Here is a 20,718-nt window from a genome sequence, read left to right as displayed (position 1 = left end):
CTCTTCTTATGTTGATTTTGAAGTTTTATCTTTATATATATTATTTTTAGTAGACCTTTTCCTTTGCCACTTGTCTGTCTACCATTGACATTTCAATGCGGTTACCTCATGCGGCTTTTGTTGTTTTGTATTAGTGTTGCACTTTGCGTTTGGCCTGCCTCATTGTCTGGCGGTTGGGCGGATTGAATGCATTTTGGCCATTGATTGAAATTGACCAATTCGCTGCGGCAACAGCAACAAACTTGCTCTATATACATATTTCTTCTTTTTTTTAATGCAATTTTTACGGGAGGTGGGTGAGAAAAGCTTTTCCAATTTGTTGACAATGGCAACAAAGAAAGTGATGTCAATGCTGCCCACGCTGTCAATGCAATTCAAATTGTCAGCCAGCCGACGACAGTCGATGTTTTGCCATTGTCGCGCCTTTCATACCGATTTTTTTTCGCAGCCAACGAAAAATCAACAAACAAGTCAACAACATAAAAAAAAAGGGAAATCAACCAGCCGGCCGGCAAACAATAACCCGAAAACAACACCAACCAATACAGTGAGAGAGACAATTTTCAATTATTTTCTTTGCTTATAAAAAATGTAGTACCTTTTGCGAGGGCCTTATAAGCTGTAGCTACAATTTCTTGTTTAATTTCGCCAACATTTAAAATATTTTTAAACTGAGAAAGGCTTTTCCTAGTGCATCTATCTCTATGTATATATACCACATGCATATTCCATGTTTTTTCCTTACTTTGCCACGTTTTTTGCATTTATTAATTGCAAAAGTCCGCAGAGCCAATTACCTTGGTCGTGAACCATATTTCGTTGCATATTCTCGGGCGGCGGGCTAAAAAAATGCAACAACAGCAGCAACAACTACACCAACAGAAACTTTGTGCAACAAAGAACAAGATAAATGTGAAGAGTTTACCTGTGATTAAAAAAAAGTGGGAAAAGAGTGGCCTGGTTTTGCGTTTTCATTGTCCAAGCTGAGCAGGCGTATGAGTAATGTGAAAATACTCATACGCCACGTTACCCAACAGATTGCATATCATTTACATAACATTTTTTCTTTCATTTAAACATAATTCTCTCCTGTTTTAGTGTTTTTAATTAGATTGTCAAACGCTGAAAAAACATATTGCTGCTGTGAATGCAAGTGTGAAGGAATTTAATTAAGATTTCACAGACACAACACCTTTATTTTTTTTATTATTATTTTTTTTTGTGTAGAAAGGAATTTAATTACGATCCGGAATTCGTTTACCCTAGTAAAAGGGGTATTTTATTTATAATCAATTATATTTTTTTAAATCTGTAATATTCCAAAATTTATTTTTTTATTTATATACAAAAAAATTTTCGATTTCTATATAAAAGCTTGATAAAAATTGTTTTTATTCGATTTTAGAACTTTACCTTGCCTTATTTTACCATTATTGTTGCATCATCCTCTTGAACGCCCAAAAGTTTCCGTTTTTAACCCGAAATTGTAACTAATTTCATGTTCATTTCGGCGCAGAACAATTTTCGCTGGCCAGCATTGTAGCTGCTGTTACTGTTTAGTTTTGGTTTCTGCGGTTGGGCTTTTAGTAGTAACCTCCCCGTTGAGGCAATAAGTGGCATGCCATTACATAGACCGCAATTTTATTAGTTGCTGCTGCTGTTGCTGCACCAAAGGCAGTCGCAAGAACAACAACAAAGTGAAATATAGCAACTTGCCACATAATAACAAAGCAAAAAAGGACCACTTAAAAGTATATAATAATAATTATGATGTTACAAACATAAGAAACTAAAGACTAGTATTAAGTGCTGAAAATAAAACTTTACAACAATAAATACTATTTTTCCTTTAGATTTTAGTAGAAATATTCCACCATTGGTCACCACTGCGTATACTTATTTTGCTGAAAATCCTCTTCATATTTATTTTGCTTTCCTTTAAATCAGGCAAACACATTTCCATTTCAACTAAATTGAGTGCGACAACAATTTAGGCTGAGAGTTACGCATATATTTATGAAATATATATTCAAATTTTAAGCCAGCATAATCCATAAATGATAATGCCATCAATTTCAATTCCAAAACATTTTTTTTTTTTTTTTTTTTGTGGCAGCTGTCAGGCTTTTTCACCACATACATGTACTTTTTCATATTTATATTATATTTAAAAAAAAAATTATGGCCGCTTAACGCAAAGTTGAGTCCCATGCGGGATTCATGATTCAATTGCCCAAAATATGAGTTTAGGGATCTTCTGCCAAGACATGCAAATTACAATTCATTCATTTTCTATTTGTTGAGTATGTTTTTGGGTGATGGATAAATGAGGCAGACTTTCAGCTGATTTATTTCCCCAAATACAGGCAAAACTTTGACCCATTTTTCAAGTTTACTGCCTGTCGTCCTTGTCCTTGTGCTCTAAGCATGATTTACATGCTTGCCAAAACCAAATAAAAAAAACTTTTAATGGCCAAAAATGGCACGAATGTCGCCAGCCAAAATGTTAAAAGTTATTTTGATTGTAGATACTATTGTGATTGGCGTTGCTTAATAATATTTATTTATTGTTTGAAAGCATATAAGTTGGGCGAGAAGGAAGGATATAAAGAGGGAGTTATATTTATATATTTTTGTTGGTATTTTTGTATGCTAAAAAGTGTATGTTTTCAATTTTTATTACTTGTTTTTTTTTTGTTTTTTTTTTATTTTTTTTTTTTTCAACTTTCCACCACTGAAGTTACTTTTTGCATAAAGTCCCAGCAGTCACTTCCGTTTACCAAGTAAAAGTTGGTTTCCTTTTCTCTTGATTTATTTAATTCTTATTGTGACTAGAAGCTGGTAAAAAACGCATTATTTTTAAAGTTCAGCCTCTGTCTAGGCGACTTTTACTATATGTATAGTATAGTATATACAAGAGACTATATATAGTAGGTAAAAACTTTCCCCAGGCCATTCTTTTCCCTCAATTATTTGCCTCAACTTGGGGTTTCCCCTAGGGACTTCCTGCCAAAGTCAAGGGTTAAGGCGACAAACTTTTAAACCCACAAATAAAATGTATAAAAAAAAACGAAAAAAATGTTTCAAATACAAAATAAAATTATAAGTACATAAGTATGTTGGCCGCTCGAATGAAATTATTAAAAAGTTGCATATATACGTTGACCAAAGGAGCTGGGGGAGAGTTGGAGTTTCCAGGAAGTAATGGCAACTTTTCTACCACCCCCCCCCCCCCCCCCCAAAATCGCTTTCGGGGATCGGCAGCATTTGCCATGGCTAACAGCTTTCTTAAAGTTCAGAAGCCTATATAGTTTAAGATACCCTGGAAAAGTATGCCTTTTTTACGTCCTTTTTAAGGGGTTTGCTCTTTTTGTGACATATTTTAAATTTTATTTAAAGAAGAGTATTACGAGTTATAAAATGTTATATAAATTATACAGATTAACTTGAAAGGGTATTCCAAACTTCGGCTTATAACAACTAATCTTCTTTCCATGGTTTTTCCATATTTTCCATTTCATTTTCTTTTTCTCTTTTTTTTTTTGTCAGCAAAGTTGCGCTGTCAAGAAGAGAAACTTGGCTTTGACTTTCGGTTTTATGTACCAAAAATGGTAAGAAAAAAACACAAGGAATTATTTTTAGTCAGCTTAAGGAGGAAGTTAAGTGAAAGAGAGCGAGATGGAGACAGACGTTTTAATTTAATTTGAAAGAGAGCAGCGTCGGCGGGGGTTATGGCAGAAATCTCCATGTTTGTTGTTGATTGAGAGCTGTGAATAATTCTCAGGCAAAAGTTGGCTCAAAGTCGAGGAGAGGCGGTGGCAGGAAATTATGGCGCAAACTGGCCATAACGAAAGACCAAAGTTTTTCCCAAAGAAAACCCAAAGCCATGGGGAGAACTCACAAAAATTATGGGGGAAATGGGGAAAAATGGAATGTGAATGTGAATGACCAGAACACAGAGTAATTTGTTAATGCTTTTATACGGTTTACAAGCTAATTGTCCGATTCGCCAGATTATATAGTTCTTTTCAATTTCATTTGAAAAGGTCAAACCTTTTTGGCTGTTGTGTATACATATATTGATTGTGGATATTCTAACACCTCCTCGCTGCCTTCCCAACTTTAAGTTTCCGTTAGCTTGTATGCGATATTATCGCCTAACAAGCGGAAAATGGCAAAGCAATGGGGGAAAACTCTGAGGGACGGAAAAGTGCGAGGTGGAAAGACCCGACCTTCTCAAGTTGACAACGACAAAACGCAAAGCAATTTAGATATTGATTTAGATAGCGTCTGGCAAATATGTTATCCCCACTCGCACTCGATTTCCTTGACTTTCCCCTGGTTTTTTCCAATCGATAGCTATCCTTGTAATTGGCCATTGTAACGTACAATGATGGATATATAGGAAGTTGGCCCTTATTAACCCATTAACATTAGACAACTGTATTTAGGGTTTTAAGCTTGCATAAAACATTTGTTTTCCACTTTATTTGTGACTTATTTATGTATCCCACAGCAAGTTAAATATATAATTAATTACAGGAAATAAAAAATACAGGAATTTTTGAGCGTAAAATTGATAAAGTGGGGTATAATGGACAGGAAACTATACATAAATATATATAAAAAATTGCAAATTGTTTAAATGATTAATTCAAGTGCAGATTTTGCTGGCCATTAAACGCTTTGATTTAATCAACAACAGCAGTAATATTTGCAAACTGTTGCTCATAAATTAAATTGTTTAAATTGCTGAACAAAAAAATTGCAATATATATTGACTGAGCTCAGTGAATTAAATCAAACATGCAGAATATTTATTCACTGACCGCGCCAATAAAAGCCAAGGAAAAATAAAAAACTAAAAGGGAATGATTATTTTTCTAAAGTAATCAAATTTAAATCCACTAAAAAATTAAAATATATATATAAAACAATGAAAACAAAGCTCAAAGTTAAGAGGAAATGGTTAGCAAGACACTGAGAATGTGCAGGCCTCTTTGTCTGGACTGACAGCCGGTGGCGTATACGCAATGTTACTCAACCAAATGCAACATTTACAGAGATTTTTAAACGTCTGTCTCTGCCTGATGCCATCTCTCTTCCTTCTCTCTCTCGCTCTCTCTGTTCATCTTCTGAACATCCGCTTCCATCTTCCTTTTTCCCGCAGAGCAGCTGCTGTCGTCTTGACTAATTTATATGTGCATATTAAATTAGTCGGGCGAGGCAAAAGTGTCGCGCTAGGCATTAGTTCACACCTCCCTCTTCTTGTTCACAACAACACCTATGCTACACACAAACACACACACACACACACACTTACATACAGCTGGCTCAATCTGTTGGCTTTCATTATTTAATTGCCACTCTTCTTGGCAACATTTGGCAGGCGCATACAGGGCGTATACGCAATGCGGCAAGAAAATAATCAAATTTTGATGGAAATCTAAATGCAGCAAAGTTGCAATATGTAGTGAGCCTTGAAAAGTGTATTTTAAGGATATATTTTTAAAGTGATTTTATATACACTAAATGTATATTTTATAATTTTGATTTCTTTTTTAAAAACTAAGTAAAATAGAGATAAAGTGAAGCTTTACGAAAATATATATATAATGTATAATTGATATATAGTAAAATTTGTAGTAACTTTAAATTATATATTAGTCTGATTTGTACTTTATTTTATAATATATATAATTTTTACATTTAAAAATAATTTTCTAAATATAGAATAATAATTGGTTAACATTTTTTAAGCTGTTATATTAATTTTTCAAATTTATTATATATTAAACGATTTTTAAACAAAGTATAAGGAATTTCTTTTGTCTTTAACTAGCTCTCTAAATGCACTCTTATTTTATATATTTATATTTTATATTTTATTTATTATTTATAATTTTTTATTTTTTATCCAGCAACAATCCCTGAGCGACACAAGTGCAGCCAGCAGCGGCAAGGGCTCCAAGTTCTTGTTGCGTAAACGTAAATCAAAGAAGACAACCGCAACAGCAGCAGCAATAACAGCAGCTGAAGTGACAACAAAAGCCAAAAAGAATGGCAAAAAGAGTGAGTTTTTAAGGGGAAATTATTTACAAGCAACAGGATTACTCCTTTTAAATTATATATTATTTATATTTTTATTTGTATTTTTAATAATCGCTATAACTTCGATTTCCTTACAGCTGGCAGCACACCCTCACAGCCCTCGATCAAGTGCGTCCTTGTGGGCGACGGAGCCGTTGGCAAGACGAACCTGATACTTTCATATCTGGAGAACCGCTTCAATCCCGAGCACATACCCACGGCCTCCGACATTTATAATGGTGAGTGGACAGCGTTCTTTCAACAGGTCTCCTGCTCCTCCCCTCAAAGTTGAGCCCCAATTCCAAATGCCTTTATTTCCTTTGCCAAGTTTTTCCTTTTTTCCCTTTTTTTTTTTTTTTTATTTTATCGACCTTTGCGGCGGCCTTGGTTTCGTTTTAAGGAAGGGAGAGGGAGGGAGTCAAGGATTGGCTCCGGCTGGCTTGGCACGTATATGAATTTTTCATTTTGTTGAAAACCAATTTGTGAAATCTTTCGCCGAGAGTTTTCCGCGTCAGGAATGGTAAGGAGGAGGCACAGTTGTTGCCGGAAGTAGGCAAAAAATGGTGTTGAATTTGTGAATATAATAAGGAAAGGCAAGAGAGATGCTAGATGCCTAGACTTTTCCGTGTGTGAGTCTTAAGTTTTCTGCCATTCACGAATTTTAATGAATGGAAAATTGAAAATTTGTGGTTATTCAACACAAAATGTGTGGATACTTGACTTTGTTTTTTTTTTTTTTTTTTTTTTTTCGTTGAGCAAATAGCTCCATCCCAACGGTTCATGTGCAATTGATTGATTTAGGCTTAGCACTCTTAACCCCATAGTGCCAGACACTCGAGACACAGGCAGCCCTTTGGCTGATTTTACCAAAATTTTGCATGAATTTGCACTTCGAAGCTAACAATTTTGCTGCCAGAGAGTGAAAACTTATTTATACGAATTTTGCCCTGAAGATAAACGTGGAATAATTCAATAGATTTGACTAGGTGCAAGTGAATTTTTTGGCTAAAATTTGTTTGGTTTAATTGTTTTTTTAATTATATATTTAAATAATAATATTTATATTTAAATATATTTTTGCCTCAATTTCTGCTTTACTTTCTTGCTAATTAAATAACAAGCACAGTTTCTCCTCGCTTTGTTGCTTATTTTGGTAAGAAAAATGCCAGGCTTGCAGTTTATTTTTTTTTAATGAAAAAATGTAAAATGTAAAAATTGTATTTAAAACATTTTATTCAGCATGGAATGCCGGGAATAGCACTTGCTGTAGATGCTTTTTAGCAGCTGTAAGCCATCTCGGCTCACCCCGCTTACGCATACGCCGTGTGTCCCTGCTGTTTTAAGCAACAATTGGCCAAGTTGGGGGCCTGTGAATGCCAGGCATAGCGGGTAGCTGGCAGCTTTGGTGCATATTTCCTGGAATTTCAGGCCCTTATTCGCCTGATTCCTGAACTTGTGCACTTGGGACGCGGTTATAAATGCCCAGGAAATTTGCTAGAAAAGCGGGTATATTGGTTACTTTAACTTTCTTACAAAAAATAGGAGATTTCATTTGGTAATTTGGTAACTTTCAAGTTTTTCATTCATAAATTAGCTTAGAAATTATACAAATTAAGAAGGGAGAATATTAAGGGCTTTGTAAGTTGAAAGTAATTCTGTTATCCTTTGTTTTTCAAAGGTATATTTTTCAAAGGCCAGGGACTTGGGCATAGTTGGCCAACTAATTAAGGGGAGGAAAGGATATAAAAGGATGTCTGAAAGGCTAATTGACTTTGCTCTAAGTGCGTGAAATTGCTGGACTCTTTATTTGTTGAGGAGAAGAGGGATGTGCTAATAGCTTATTGTATAAAGTATATACAGCATCCCTCAATCGCTCGCAAATGGCAGACTCAATTAGGTGTCAATAGGGTCGAGTCAGCATGAGAGAGGGGAAAGCCAGGCAGCTGACTTTTAAGCTTACAATTACACAATTGCTCACTTGCCACACACACACACGCGTACATAGGCGGATGTATTTCAATGGAGTTTTCCTGCTGAGTTTTCTCGGCTCGCGATTGACAGAAAGCAGGCAACCGCTAACGATGCTTGCCTTTTGTCCTCGTCCTCGTCGCGTTCCTACAGTTTTCCCAGTTTCAGTTTTCTATTCCTTCCTCTCCTCTCTGTTTTGTGTTTTTGTTTTGTTCTCCCTTTGGCGTAAAGCGATTTTCAGCTGAGCTGGCAAACAATTTCCCTTTTGTTAAAAGCGGGGAAAAACCATTGAATGCCTTCTGTTTTGTTCCGGCATTGATTCCACTTTTACTTTTAGAGAAGCTAGTGTGATAAGGCTAACAATAAAAACGAGATTCAAGAAAATTGGAGCAAAAACTACCTTAGAAATGCTAATTAAGTAGCTTAAATAGTGGATAATAGGTCAAGGAACGTATGTTACTAGAAAACACCTTGACTTAATCAACACACAAAAGCCTTACTAATTTATTTAAAGCTTGCTTCTAGCTTTTACTTTCAGCCAAGAAAATTTGTAGAATGAAATTGAGGTGAACTTTATTGCAAGGCGGGCTCCATTAGGCCACTCCAGGCTATAGGTGTGGTGGGGTTTTTTCGACTCCCCCTCAGCGTCAGGTGCCCCCAAAAATGTATTCATGAATTTCATGCGCTGCACAAATTAAATTTATTTTACATGAGCCCCGTGGGTCGACCTTCGCTACAGCCTATAGCCTAGCCACCCTGCAATCTGCAATGTGCAACCTGCTGTTGCTGCGGCAGGCTGTTTAAAAAATCCCCGAGCAGCGGCAACTTTATTTACGCAGAACAAACACAGTCGGATGGAGGAGGCTGCCTGCATTGGATGAAAGGTTGCCATGATTAACTTTTAGATAGGACTCACATAGCAGAGGAGGATTGCTAGGTTCGAGGGGGTTTCCTGTGCCAGATTGGACTTCAAGAAAAAAAAATTCTATAAAATGTTAAAATGATTTTTTAACTTTCATTTGTATTTTTAAAACCAATTTTTTCTCGTCTTTACCTAATTCAAGTCATCTTCTCAATTTTGCACAATTATATGTGTGCATTTTCCGAATTTCCTTAAGTTTTCCGAGTCTGCACTGCTGTTCCCCATTCAAATAATTTTCACCTGCTTTTAAATATGAATGTTCTTTGCTTAAAACACATGGGGGAAAGTGGTGGGTGTTGGAAAAGAGGGATTTGCCTTTTACTAATTCACTTGCTAGTTTTTCCATTGTTGCTTTTGCTGGGGGGTGGGTTTTCCTGGCTGTCGTCTCTAGTTGAGGGGTAAAATGGCTGGGATCTATGCTAGAACGAATGTTATCACTGTCCACAAAAAGCTGCTAAGGCAAATATTCATTAGCCGGAGACAAAAGTCACTTCAAATTTGAGAAAATCTTATTTTAACTATGAAAAACTATGTAATATCTTTATTTAATAGCACAAGTATAATAGCTCAAACATATAAATTTAAAAAAAAACCGTGCATTTTAAACTTTAAGAAATCAAACATTTTTATAACAATTTTTAAACTTTTATACAATTTTTGGAAAAAGTAAAATCGAAATCGAATCATAAATTCATTAATTTCAATTCGGAAAGCTCTTCTAAATAATTACTTAACAAATCTTCTTAATTTTTTTAAATTAAATATGAATCCTTCATTTTATAAAATTTTTTGGAAAAATGAAAAAACCTTAAAAAATCTATAACTAAGTCAAAAATGCACTAAATTCAATTTGGAAAGCATTTTTGTGTTAGGCTTTACAAATTAAATAAACCTGCATTCAAAATTTAAGGTTTTTTTTTAAATTCAATTTTTTGGCTATTTTTGAACATTTTAACGATGTAACCCCTTATCAAATTTTGAAAAAAAAAAAAATAAAATAAAAGAATTTATTTTTCTCTCAGACTTACCCAGAAAGACTCGCCTGTTAATGCTGATCAAGAATATATATCCTTTATAGGGTAGCAAATGACTCCTTCAGTGCGTTTTAGGCTGCGGACTGAAACATAATACCCTGCAAAGTCTAAAAAAAATATTTTTTTCGTTGCAAATTTGTCACATAAACCATTTCAGTTGTCTCCTTTTGACAGTTTTAGATCTCTGTGAAAGCATTGGTATCCTTTAAATCTAGCTTAACAATGCCAATTTGGTTTTACCCTAATTCAGTTAGTGGTCTAGGCCATATCTGAGATTATGGCTTATTTATTCCGGCCGCAAAGAACGATGTGGAGAGAGTGGAAAAAGGTTGAAACTCAAATGAATTGGCAAATTTCTGGCATCTGCAATTTCCCCTGTTGACCAGAGAGATATACCTGTCGTAATTTGTGTGTGAAGAGAATGTGTCTGTGTGTAGGTTTGTGTGTGTTCGAGTGTGTTGTTCGGTGCAATGCCAAAAATGTGCACTTGCATGGAGGGGACAAAAGGATTGGTAAAGCATTTTAAATTAAATTAAATTCCGACAGTAAAGTGGGCAGGAGAGGAGGGGGAACGGGGAATGGGTCAGTGTAAGAGTAATTTACATATTTTGCAATTAAATTAAACCAGGCCACACACGCACACACAATACACACACATCGATTGATTGATTCATTTGGCAAATAAACGCAAATCGAAAGTGGTAATAATGATATGAAATTGCCATGGGGCACTCGATCTTTTAAATAGTTTGGAAAGGTTTTATATATCTAAGATGAGTTTTTTTTATTTATAAAGGATAATATTATGAAATAGTATTAAAAATAGATTTTTTTAATATTATTTAAACAAGTTTCAGGCTTGAAAACACTTATTTTGAAGAAGATTCTTTTGTATTAATTGTGCTAAATATTGTATTAATTTATTATTTAGTATAAATTTCTTAAAAGAATAAAAAATCCTTTAAAGAGTCTTTTATGTCCTAATTCTTCTTTTTTTTTATTTTACTTTCAATTAGATTTTTTAAATTAATAAACTCTTTCCCTAATTATTATCTTTAAATAGCCGATGTCAACGTAAACGAGAGTCCTGTGCATTTGACGCTCTGTGATACCGCTGGCCAGGACACACTGGATCCTTTGCGGGAGCTCAGCTATCCGGACAGCGATGTCTTCCTGCTCTGCTTCTCGGTGGTGAAACCGGAAACGTTTCGGGCCATCAAGGCCAAGTGGGCCCCCAAGTTTGCCAAGACCAAGGCTTCTCTTATTTTGGTTGGAACACAGGCTGATCTTCGCACCAATTCAAATGTCCTTAACAAGCTTCAGGTGCGTTTTTTGCTTCTGATTTGATTTGATTTATTAATGCTGTTGCTGCGGGGGATTCCATCAATTCAAATATTTATGAAATTCCCATTTGATTTATTCTTTTCTTTTCTTACATATATTTATTTTTTTTTTTTTATTTGCAGACAAATGGCGAGAAAGCAATTTCATATGCAGACGCCTGGGATTTGGCAACAACAATTGGCGCAAAATACATTGAGACTTCGTCAGCCACACAGGTGAGTTCAAAGGAGGGGGAGTTTGAAGGGGGTGTATGCAAGGGTGGGTTACCTCATAATAATTAAAGCCAAAAGGCAGACAATTGCTCTGGCTGGATCTCTGACTTTACTGCGGCTAAGTAAACACTTCACAATAAAGGAAAGAAAGCTTAAGGACTAGAAGATACCCTGTAGTTCAGGAGGAATAAATATTTGGTGATCTGCAATATTTTTCTTGATGAATATTTATAGTTTGCAGTTTAAAACTTTTATTAAATCTAAAACTAGACCTGAGTTACCTTTAAAATAATTTAGAAAACTCTGAAACAAAACCTCATCCAGGGTATTTTGGCAAAAGAAAAGAGAAAAGAAAAAGTCTGGGATATAATAAAAAAAAAAACCCGGCGAATTCCGTAGTCCAGAGTCAGAGCAGGGACTACTCCTAAGGGAGCTCCTGCTTCTACTTCCTACTCCTACTCCTGCTCCTACTCCTACTCCTACTCCCGCCCCTCCTCCCGCTCCTTATCCTACTCCTGGCTGCTTTGGTGTCATCCTTTTGAGTCGCCCTGTCACACAGACGCACAATAATCATAATTGTGTGTTTTTTTTTTTTTTCGTTGGCTTTTTCTCTGGGAAACAGGGGGAAACCCCGTGTTTGCCCCAACACTTCCGAATGAATGCCGCCGCCATTGCCGTGCATTGCACTCTGCGTGGATTTCCCCGAAGGTAGAAAATTCCCGCCAGCCCGGAAAAGATGGCGACAACGTGAAGATGAAGCGATTGCAACAAATTATAAAGCACTTGGCACCGCCGTCGCCAGATGGGGATGATGATGATGGCGACAATTTGTTGTACAAGTGTTACGCTAGTTGCTGGAAAATAAGAAATATATATGTATTTTTATACATATATAAGTTGCAATGCCTTTGGCGGTAGGAGATGTCTGAATTCGGTGGAAAAACTTCCGGGAAATAAGCTGGCTTTGATCTCCCAAGTGACTCAGAAACAGAGACACCAGTCAGCCGGGGGACTAAGGATTTTAACAGATATTTAATAATTTATGAACAAAAAGTATTAATGAGTCTTATAATTAGTCTAAAGTTGAGAGCAGAAATTGTTAGGAAAGAATTGTATTTTTATTAAATTAAAGAAATTTCTCTAGAAAAAAATTAAAATAATATTTATTTATCATAAAACAGTTGAAATAAATCTCTTTACAAGCTTTACAATTGTAAAATAAATTATGCAAAAGAAACGATTAATATTCTGAATAGATTTCCCATTGACATATATGTGTAAATATATTATTAGACAAAGTAAACTAATTCATTATTATTTTGTTTAACTTTTTCCCCGTTTGCTTTTAAGCAATTGCTAAAGTTTTAATGAATGCACAAACTGTGGTGTGTTAATTATAGGCTAAATATTTAATCTGGCGCATAGAAGTTTGTAATTAGTGCTGAACTATTTTTTGCGGGGCCTTTATTGATTTAATTAGCCAGTGATTAATAATCGCATTATTCTGTATTTTTTTTCTTTTCCTTTTTGTTTTGTTTGCAGGACAAAGTCAAGGATGTGTTCGACACAGCCATTTGGGAGGGCCTTGTGCCCACCACCCTGCCGCCCACGCCCTCCTTCTGGCGGAAGCTCTTTTGTCTGGCCTGAGGAGGAAAATCAACGCGACTCTTTATGATATATGCAGTTTATTATTTTTTTTTACTATTTAATTGCGATTATTTATATTAAAAGTTTTTTTTTTTAAAGAGATTTTCGTTTAGCCGTGCATGCACACAGACTGATCTATATACATAAACTAAAATAAACATAAAAAAAGAAAAGGTTATTATATACACTCGAACTGGTTTAGTTATATACTTTTTACTCGTACTCGTAATCATGTTCACGGTCCACTCTCACTCCTTTTAGCCGCTAGAAATTAACACTATTTAAACATTATAACAAACACTGAACTATGTTAAATCATTCCATCCATTTTAAGCATCTCGTTCTAAGCAAATATATATTTTAAATATTGTATATCGAAGGCAACATTAAAAATATGAAAACGAAACAAACAAATCCACAAGTGAAGGTCTTTTAAATTGAATTTCCTAATGCCGTAAGTGTAAAGGTAAAAATAATAATAAATACCCAAAAGGTTGTCCGAGGCCAAAAAACAACAGAGAGAAGAGACGCTACTTGGCTAAGTAACCACACGCACATGTAGCAGCCTCAGAGGGAAAAGTTGAGAAAAATCTGAAGCTGAGGGTAAAACTTGTCAAGTTATTCTTGTGCCCTGTGGCTGATGCTCCGGTTTTGTAAAGAAAAAAATCAAAGAAAAATATACAGAAAATGAGGATAAATAAGGCTTTGTATTGAATTAATTTTGGCTCGGTAATTGTAAATATAAATTAATTAATAAATACATTTAAATAGGTATAAATTAAAATTTTTTTTATTATTAAAATTTTTTTTTTTTATATTTTTTTATTTTATTTAATTTTTATATTATTTATATTTCATTTTATTTTATTTATTTTTATATTATTTAATTTTTATTTCATTAATTTTTTATTTTATTTACTTTTTTATTTTATTTATATTTTATTTTACTTATATTTTATTTTATTTTTTTTTTTTCAATTTTTATGTTATTTTTATTTGTTTTTTTTTAGTCTAGTTAGCCTTAAATTAAGTTTTATGTGGCTTATTTATGTCAAAAATTTTTTTATATGTACATTTTAAGAGGTATTTCACCGTCGATTTTCTCTTGATTTTCAACTGTATGCGTTAGTTTTTTATACTTTGTGAGCTTAAAAGCAGACTACAAGACAGCAGCCATCAAGTGTTCCGCCGAAGCTGCTGCTCACGGTGCTACTGATGCCATGATTGCGGCAGGGGGCATCAGGACCAGACATTGTACAGAGAAAAACATTGTACAAAACAAAAAAAAAAAAACGGAGAGGAGAAATTGCCATATTTATGCCAAAAAGGGGGTGGCAAAAAAGCAGAGGAGCCACAGCAATAATAACAAAACGGAAACTGGCTGACGGGCAGCAAGTGCAGGGTAAACATTTTCATAATGTCTGGTCAAATCTGGCGAGCAAAGAGTTAATGCGTCTGTCGACAGGAGGAAGAGGAGGAGAGGGAGGAGGAGGAGGAGCAGCAGCACAACCCTCATTACGTACATGCCACATTGAAGGCTCCCTCAAAAGTATGCAACAGCTTCTGACGTAGGCCATAAAATGATGCAAAAAAAAAAAAAAAGAAAAATGGAGAAGAAAATCATAATAAATCAATACATGGGGCAGGACCATGTCATGTTCGAAATTTATGGCTACTTACGAGTGTCTGTGTGTGCCAATAAATAAACAATTTATTAGGCAAATATTTTAGGGCCATGAAATTACGTATACGTAGGGCAGGACCTAGATTGTTGCTGCCGCTGGCATATGGCCCTGCTGCTAATGATGCATATCTCCAGGCCTTTCCTCCTCGTCTTGAGCCCATATTTGCCTGTCCGAATGTCACTTCACCTGCCAGGTGAAATATTGAGCAGATCAGAGGGTCCTTTCGGGGCATGTCAATCGATTTGTGCCATAAGACGACGATGCTTGGAATTCCACTTAATGAAAAAATATGCCTGTAAAATCTGCTGTTGAAAACTGTTGAGTTTTTCCTACGATTTTTACTATTATTATTTTTTGGTTACTTTTGGTACGTGCCAATAAAGACTGGACTGGCGGGCCAGGCATGCTGCTATTTATGTGGGTCATTCACGCGCAGGGAATGTGGTCTTTGGTCCGTTTGGTTCTCTCTATCTCTGTGTGTGTGTAATTTACTTAGAAATAGATACAGATACGGATACGGATACATGTGGCACAGATACGCGGCTGCCAGACACGCCACTTGAACTCCTGATTGCGAACGGCGACGGTCGCTGGGTATGTCGGTTGGCAGGTTTCGAGGTCTAAGCTGATACCCTGTAAGTAGGATAATTTAAGGGTGGATTCAGTGGTAAATTTAATGATTTTTAGAACGAGAAATCTATTTGGAAAATGTATTTAATATGTTAATTTGTATTTAATATGAAAATTTCATTAGAAAAGGTACTTGAAGTGTATCTTAATTTGTACTTTGATACCCTGTAAGTAGCGTAATTTAAGGTTATATTCAGTGTTAAATTAAATGAAAAATTAATTGGAAAATGTATTCAATTTCTTAATTTGTATTTAATATTTAATAAACTGTCTTTAGCTCTTAAAATTTCTTTAGAAAAGGTAGTTAATTAGTATCTTCATTTGTATTTTTTCTGCTAATGATAAATTTTTTAAACTATGACGAAAATATAGCTTGTTTATTCTTATTTTATTATATATAAATACATACATTTTCTATACATTTTCAAGAAGCTGCTACTCAAATTAAAATTTCCTGATTGGTTAAACTAATCTTCCAACTATTCCCAAAGATCTTGCTAACATTTAATCCTAAATAAAACCCCCCAAAATCTACCTTAACGCCACAAGTGACCAGGTATACCCCAAGCTCTAATAGCTAGTATTTTCTTGGGTTATTTTGTTGCCGCCATTGTTCCTCCCCAGCAAGCTGAAAGCTCTTGCCAGGAGGCTAAAACTTATAATCATGGCATCATCAACAAAATTATCGTTTTGCCACAGACAGCACACATGTGGAAAAGGGCGGTGAAACGTTGGTCCTGCACAGATACACTCACCATTTAAGAGCATAAAAGCGAAACGTGCTCGAAATGTGAATTACTCGCGCCCCAAAACCCCTTACACACACACACACTTGGCACACTTCAAGTGCCAGAGTGTGTGTGTGTGTGGTGCGAGTGTGCTGGTTGATTTTGCTCTTTGGCTCCATTTTGGGCTCATAACTTTAACTATTTTACACGAACCCAAGGAGCATTTACTCGACTTCTTCTTTTCTTTTCTTCGTTTTTTTTTTATTATTTTTCTTTCCCTTTGTTTTTCTTGCCTTTATTTAGTTCGCTTAGTGCTTGCTTTTCTTTTGGTTGAGAGGAGCGTTTTGTGGATGGACCTGGCACCTTCAATATCTTTCGCCTTCGCATATTCCCCCCTTTATTTCTTATTTTTTTTCTTTGGCAAATTAACAAGCCAAAAGAAGTGTGAGGGAAAAAGGCGTCAGCAGCAGTTCCAGCTTCCTTTTTAAACATTGATTTCCTGGCGCCTAGGTACCAGCAGCAGGTGTACAGAGTTCAAAAATAGTTAATGTTGAATATTGATGGGTTTTTTTGGTAAAGAAAAGTCTGTCCTAAATTAAGACAAATGAAAATAAAGTAAACCTGAACAAAAAATACTTTAAATTAAAAATGATGTGGAAAAGCTGCTTGAAAATCTAAATACAACATTTTCTTGCTTACATTGGGCTACAATTTTGATAAGTTTGTAAGTAGAAGGACCTTTAAAACCCTTTGAAATGTGTCCTAAATTATTCTTAAAATATTTTACATAGCAAATAAAAGAAATAAACACTGAATTTAGTATCTAACAAAAGTTATTGCATACTTTTAGACACCATTTTTTACTCATAAATAAAATCAAAGTGGTTTCGAATTACTTAACTCAATTTAATCAGCTTAAACACATTTTAAGGTTGTTAAAAACCCCAGTGAATATTTTTTTCAGTGTATATAAAAACACACATATATATATTTGTAATTGAAGCATCGAAGAAATCGCAATTCGCACGGACGCATTCGCATTCCCCGGCAAAGGCAAACAACAAATAGAGATATATACATATATACATATAAAAGGGAAAGGAAATGAAAATGGGAAAATGCTAGCAGAAAAGAGAAAGCTCACGACTGCTCCCTTTCAGCGGCTGCGAGAAGTGAAAACCTTTTCGGCGCTAATTGCAATTACACGAAATATTATTTGCACACATTTCCACCCAAAAAGCCGCAATCAGTTATAAAGCCAAAAGGGAGCTAGAGGGAGAATGTGGATTAACGATTTCATCAGCAATTCCAACGGATGGATGCCAAGACCCAAAACCAAAAACGAAGGCAATTCGAGGCGGCTTATTGAGAAACTTCCCTAATGATCGCATAAGAGTGCCCAGAAATAAGGCACTCACTTCATTCATTCGAGTTCCCCTGGAGTAGACTCTTTTCATTCGAGAATCCTTTTGCCTGTTAATGATATGTAGAATTTAAACACTTACCCTAAATAGACAGCAGTGATCTCATAAATTGAAGTGAATTCATAATTGCCAAAATTCTGAAATAATAAAAATAATACGTTAAAAAACAACAAAGTTATAAATTTTCTATTAATTTCCCTATCATTCCTATGGCAGCTATAAGATATAGTCGTCCGATTTTCAAAAAATTTGTATCGAAATTCTGAAATAATATAAAATGGCCATATCTAAAAAATGGTTAAATGGTGAAAAACAGCAAAGTTATATTTTTTTTTTCTAAAACTTAATCGATCATTTGTATGGGAGCTATATGATATAGTCGTCCGATCCGGCAAATATGGGAGTGAGTGTATACAGAAGACTATATGCAAAGTTTCATTTAGATAGCTTTAAAACTGAGGGACTGACGGACAAACGGACATGGCTAGATCGACTCGGCTGTTGAAGCTGATCAAGAATAATATCTCCTTCTCTGCAAGGCTATAAAAATCATGGATTTTTTGCTTACAAATAAACAACCTTAATTATCAACAACAAAATTAAAATAAACTTTGTCAACTCTTTGTTTAATAACATTAAATGTCACTCTTCTATGGGCAGCTGTCTGATTTGGTAAATCGATTCCCCGCGTTACTGACCTTCAACGGGCACAAATGGAACAAAAAAAGGACAACAACGGCTGGGGTCCATGCTGGAATCCAAAGCCAGGACGGGATTGTTTGCCCCTGTCTCATCCATTTATTTGCTTATCCAAGTCAGCACCTGACACCTGACCCCTTGAACCCTGCTCCTCCTCCTTCCCGCGACTGTCAATTCCAATTGCAGTTGCCATTCACAATTGTGTGCCGCTTCTGACCGATGATAAGCCCAATCCGCGGCCCTTCAGCCTACTCCTGTTGCCACACTCCCGCTCTTAGGCCACCTCTTACCCCTGTCAACCCCCTTTTGAAACCCTCTTTGGCCCCTTTATCACCCACACTGTGCAATAAATCAAACATCAAAGCGATGGGCCCAGCCTGAAATGGACTGCAAATTTATGCAGCGACAGTTCCCAGAGTCGATCCCAAAAACCCGATCCCAATTTCAATGCCAGAGGACGAATGACTGAAACAGGTGGGACTATACGAATCGAAGATGGGAATACCCTGCATTGAGGGAAAGAGAGAAGTTTGAGATAATTTCATGAGAAAGAGTTGCAATAAAGAAAAACTTACCTTGTTCAAATTCTACAAGAAATGTAGAAATTGAAAACAAAATTATGGATTTTTATGGGGTAATAGGTGATCGTTAGTCGTGGTTTTAGTACACTCCACCGTGGACCCAAATCAGGCAAGTTTTGAGACTTGGCTACTGATGAAATTCAGCAATTCAGCAAGATTCTTGCAACTTTTGGACTAAATTACAGGGTAATACATGACGTACTTTTATATATATTTTAAATATACTAATGAACCCTGATATTGTATTATTTTTTAGCAATTTTAAAATATTTTAAATTGTTAAAAAAAATCCCTTATTAAATTTATTTCTAATATTCCAATTACAAACTGCAAAGGGTATAAAATCTTTGGCCTGCCAGGTTAGCTTTCTTTCTTGTTTATTATAATTTTCACCTACATTTATTTAGTTTGTTTTGGCGCCAACACACAATTTACATGCATGCGATGCCTGAGTGCGACACCGATAAAGTTGATTAAATGCAAAGTGGCAACCGGAATTGCATTTGTCCCGCCCACCTCGTCTCGGCCTCCGCCTTCCCGCAGAAATATTGAAAAACTTGAAGCAAAACACAAACAAACAGAGGAATCCGGAAAAAACAAACAGAGTGCTGCCGAGTCAAGGAGAGCTACGGAGCAACCACACAAGGAGATTTTTGGCCAAGAAAAAGGAGTTTGTCTGGCAAAAAAAAAATATATATATATATATTACCTTTCATTTATGTTAGTTCAGCAAAGTTTTAATAGAAATTAGTTACTACTTTTTGTTACTTAAATATTTGTATGCCTTTTTGGGTATTCAAATTTTAGTCAGAAGTTTGCAAAGCACTAAAGGAGTCCTTTTTTGACTCTAAAAGTAGTTTCTAGTTTTTTTTGTTTCATATAATTATTCTATATTATTATTTTTATTACAAACATCATCCCTTTGACTTTGCTGTCACCTAAATAAACATATAAGAAACCCAAACTTTAGTTATCAGTTTTTCCTAAACTCTGAGCTTTGTCACACCTGTTTTGAATGTGTCTTGTTTCCAGTTCCAAATTGAAAAAGAAATTTTTGTACTCAGTTATACCGTGACTATAGATATCTAAGATGTTCAAAATATTTGCCGCAAACCTTATGTCTGAACCGAAGCCATCTGCGGACTGGAAATTGGGTACAGTCGGTAAGATTGGCTTCTTTCTGCTGACATGGAGCTTTGTGACACAGTTTGGAATACCCACCGGCCGGCTGGACACCTCGGCAATGGCCAACGAGACCCTGGTTTGGCGTCTGTTGTTGTCGAGGGATGTTACCATGCGAGGAATGATCAAACTTGAGATGCCCGACTATCCCAAGAAGGCGGAAAACGTGTCCAAGGCCATGTTGAAAGTGGATCAGCCTGGCGAAGTGTCGCTGGAGGGCCTGTGCAACGACTCTATATCAATTTTGGTTAACCACATGTGGTTTGCCTATGCCGTCCTTATGCTCCTGGAGCTGTACATCCTAATCAAGTTAAACCTGAAGGATGAGAAGGTCATCGTGGCTCTACTTTTGGTCGTCGGTGCCATTGTAATTGTTGCAGCAGTGGCAAACCAAGCCCCTAATCAGACAATCGACTTGTGGGTGATAGACAATTAAAATAGGCATTTCTAAAATTTATAAGAAGAATAAATGGTTATGAGAGTAAAATATTACTTGACTTTTACTATCATTTAGAGGATTTTTATTTTATTAGATTTTTTCCCTGTGCATTGAGCACTTAGCAGCAGCAGGG

The 20,718-nt window shown here is 35.6% G+C and overlaps 1 protein-coding gene across 3 annotated transcripts in view; it reads left to right on the top strand.

Moving 5' to 3' along the window:
* The window catches only part of RhoU, a 50,589-nt gene extending 36,958 nt beyond the window's left edge, over positions 1-13,631 (top strand). For all 3 annotated transcript variants that reach the window (XM_017174748.3, XM_070288187.1, XM_070288188.1), the window contains 5 exons: positions 5,922-6,072; positions 6,189-6,329; positions 11,078-11,337; positions 11,481-11,573; positions 13,113-13,631. In XM_017174748.3, the coding sequence (XP_017030237.1) occupies positions 5,922-6,072; positions 6,189-6,329; positions 11,078-11,337; positions 11,481-11,573; positions 13,113-13,217 (750 nt within the window). In that variant the 3' untranslated portion in view covers positions 13,218-13,631. The remainder of the gene's footprint in view (positions 1-5,921; positions 6,073-6,188; positions 6,330-11,077; positions 11,338-11,480; positions 11,574-13,112) is intronic.
* Positions 13,632-20,718: the final 7,087 nt, after the last annotated feature.

This window comes from Drosophila kikkawai, chromosome X (assembly GCF_030179895.1).
Source record: "Drosophila kikkawai strain 14028-0561.14 chromosome X, DkikHiC1v2, whole genome shotgun sequence".
NCBI classification, from domain to species: domain Eukaryota; kingdom Metazoa; phylum Arthropoda; class Insecta; order Diptera; family Drosophilidae; genus Drosophila; species Drosophila kikkawai.
Note: the sequence above shows the minus strand (reverse complement) of the source record. Positions and strands in the feature narration are given on the sequence as shown.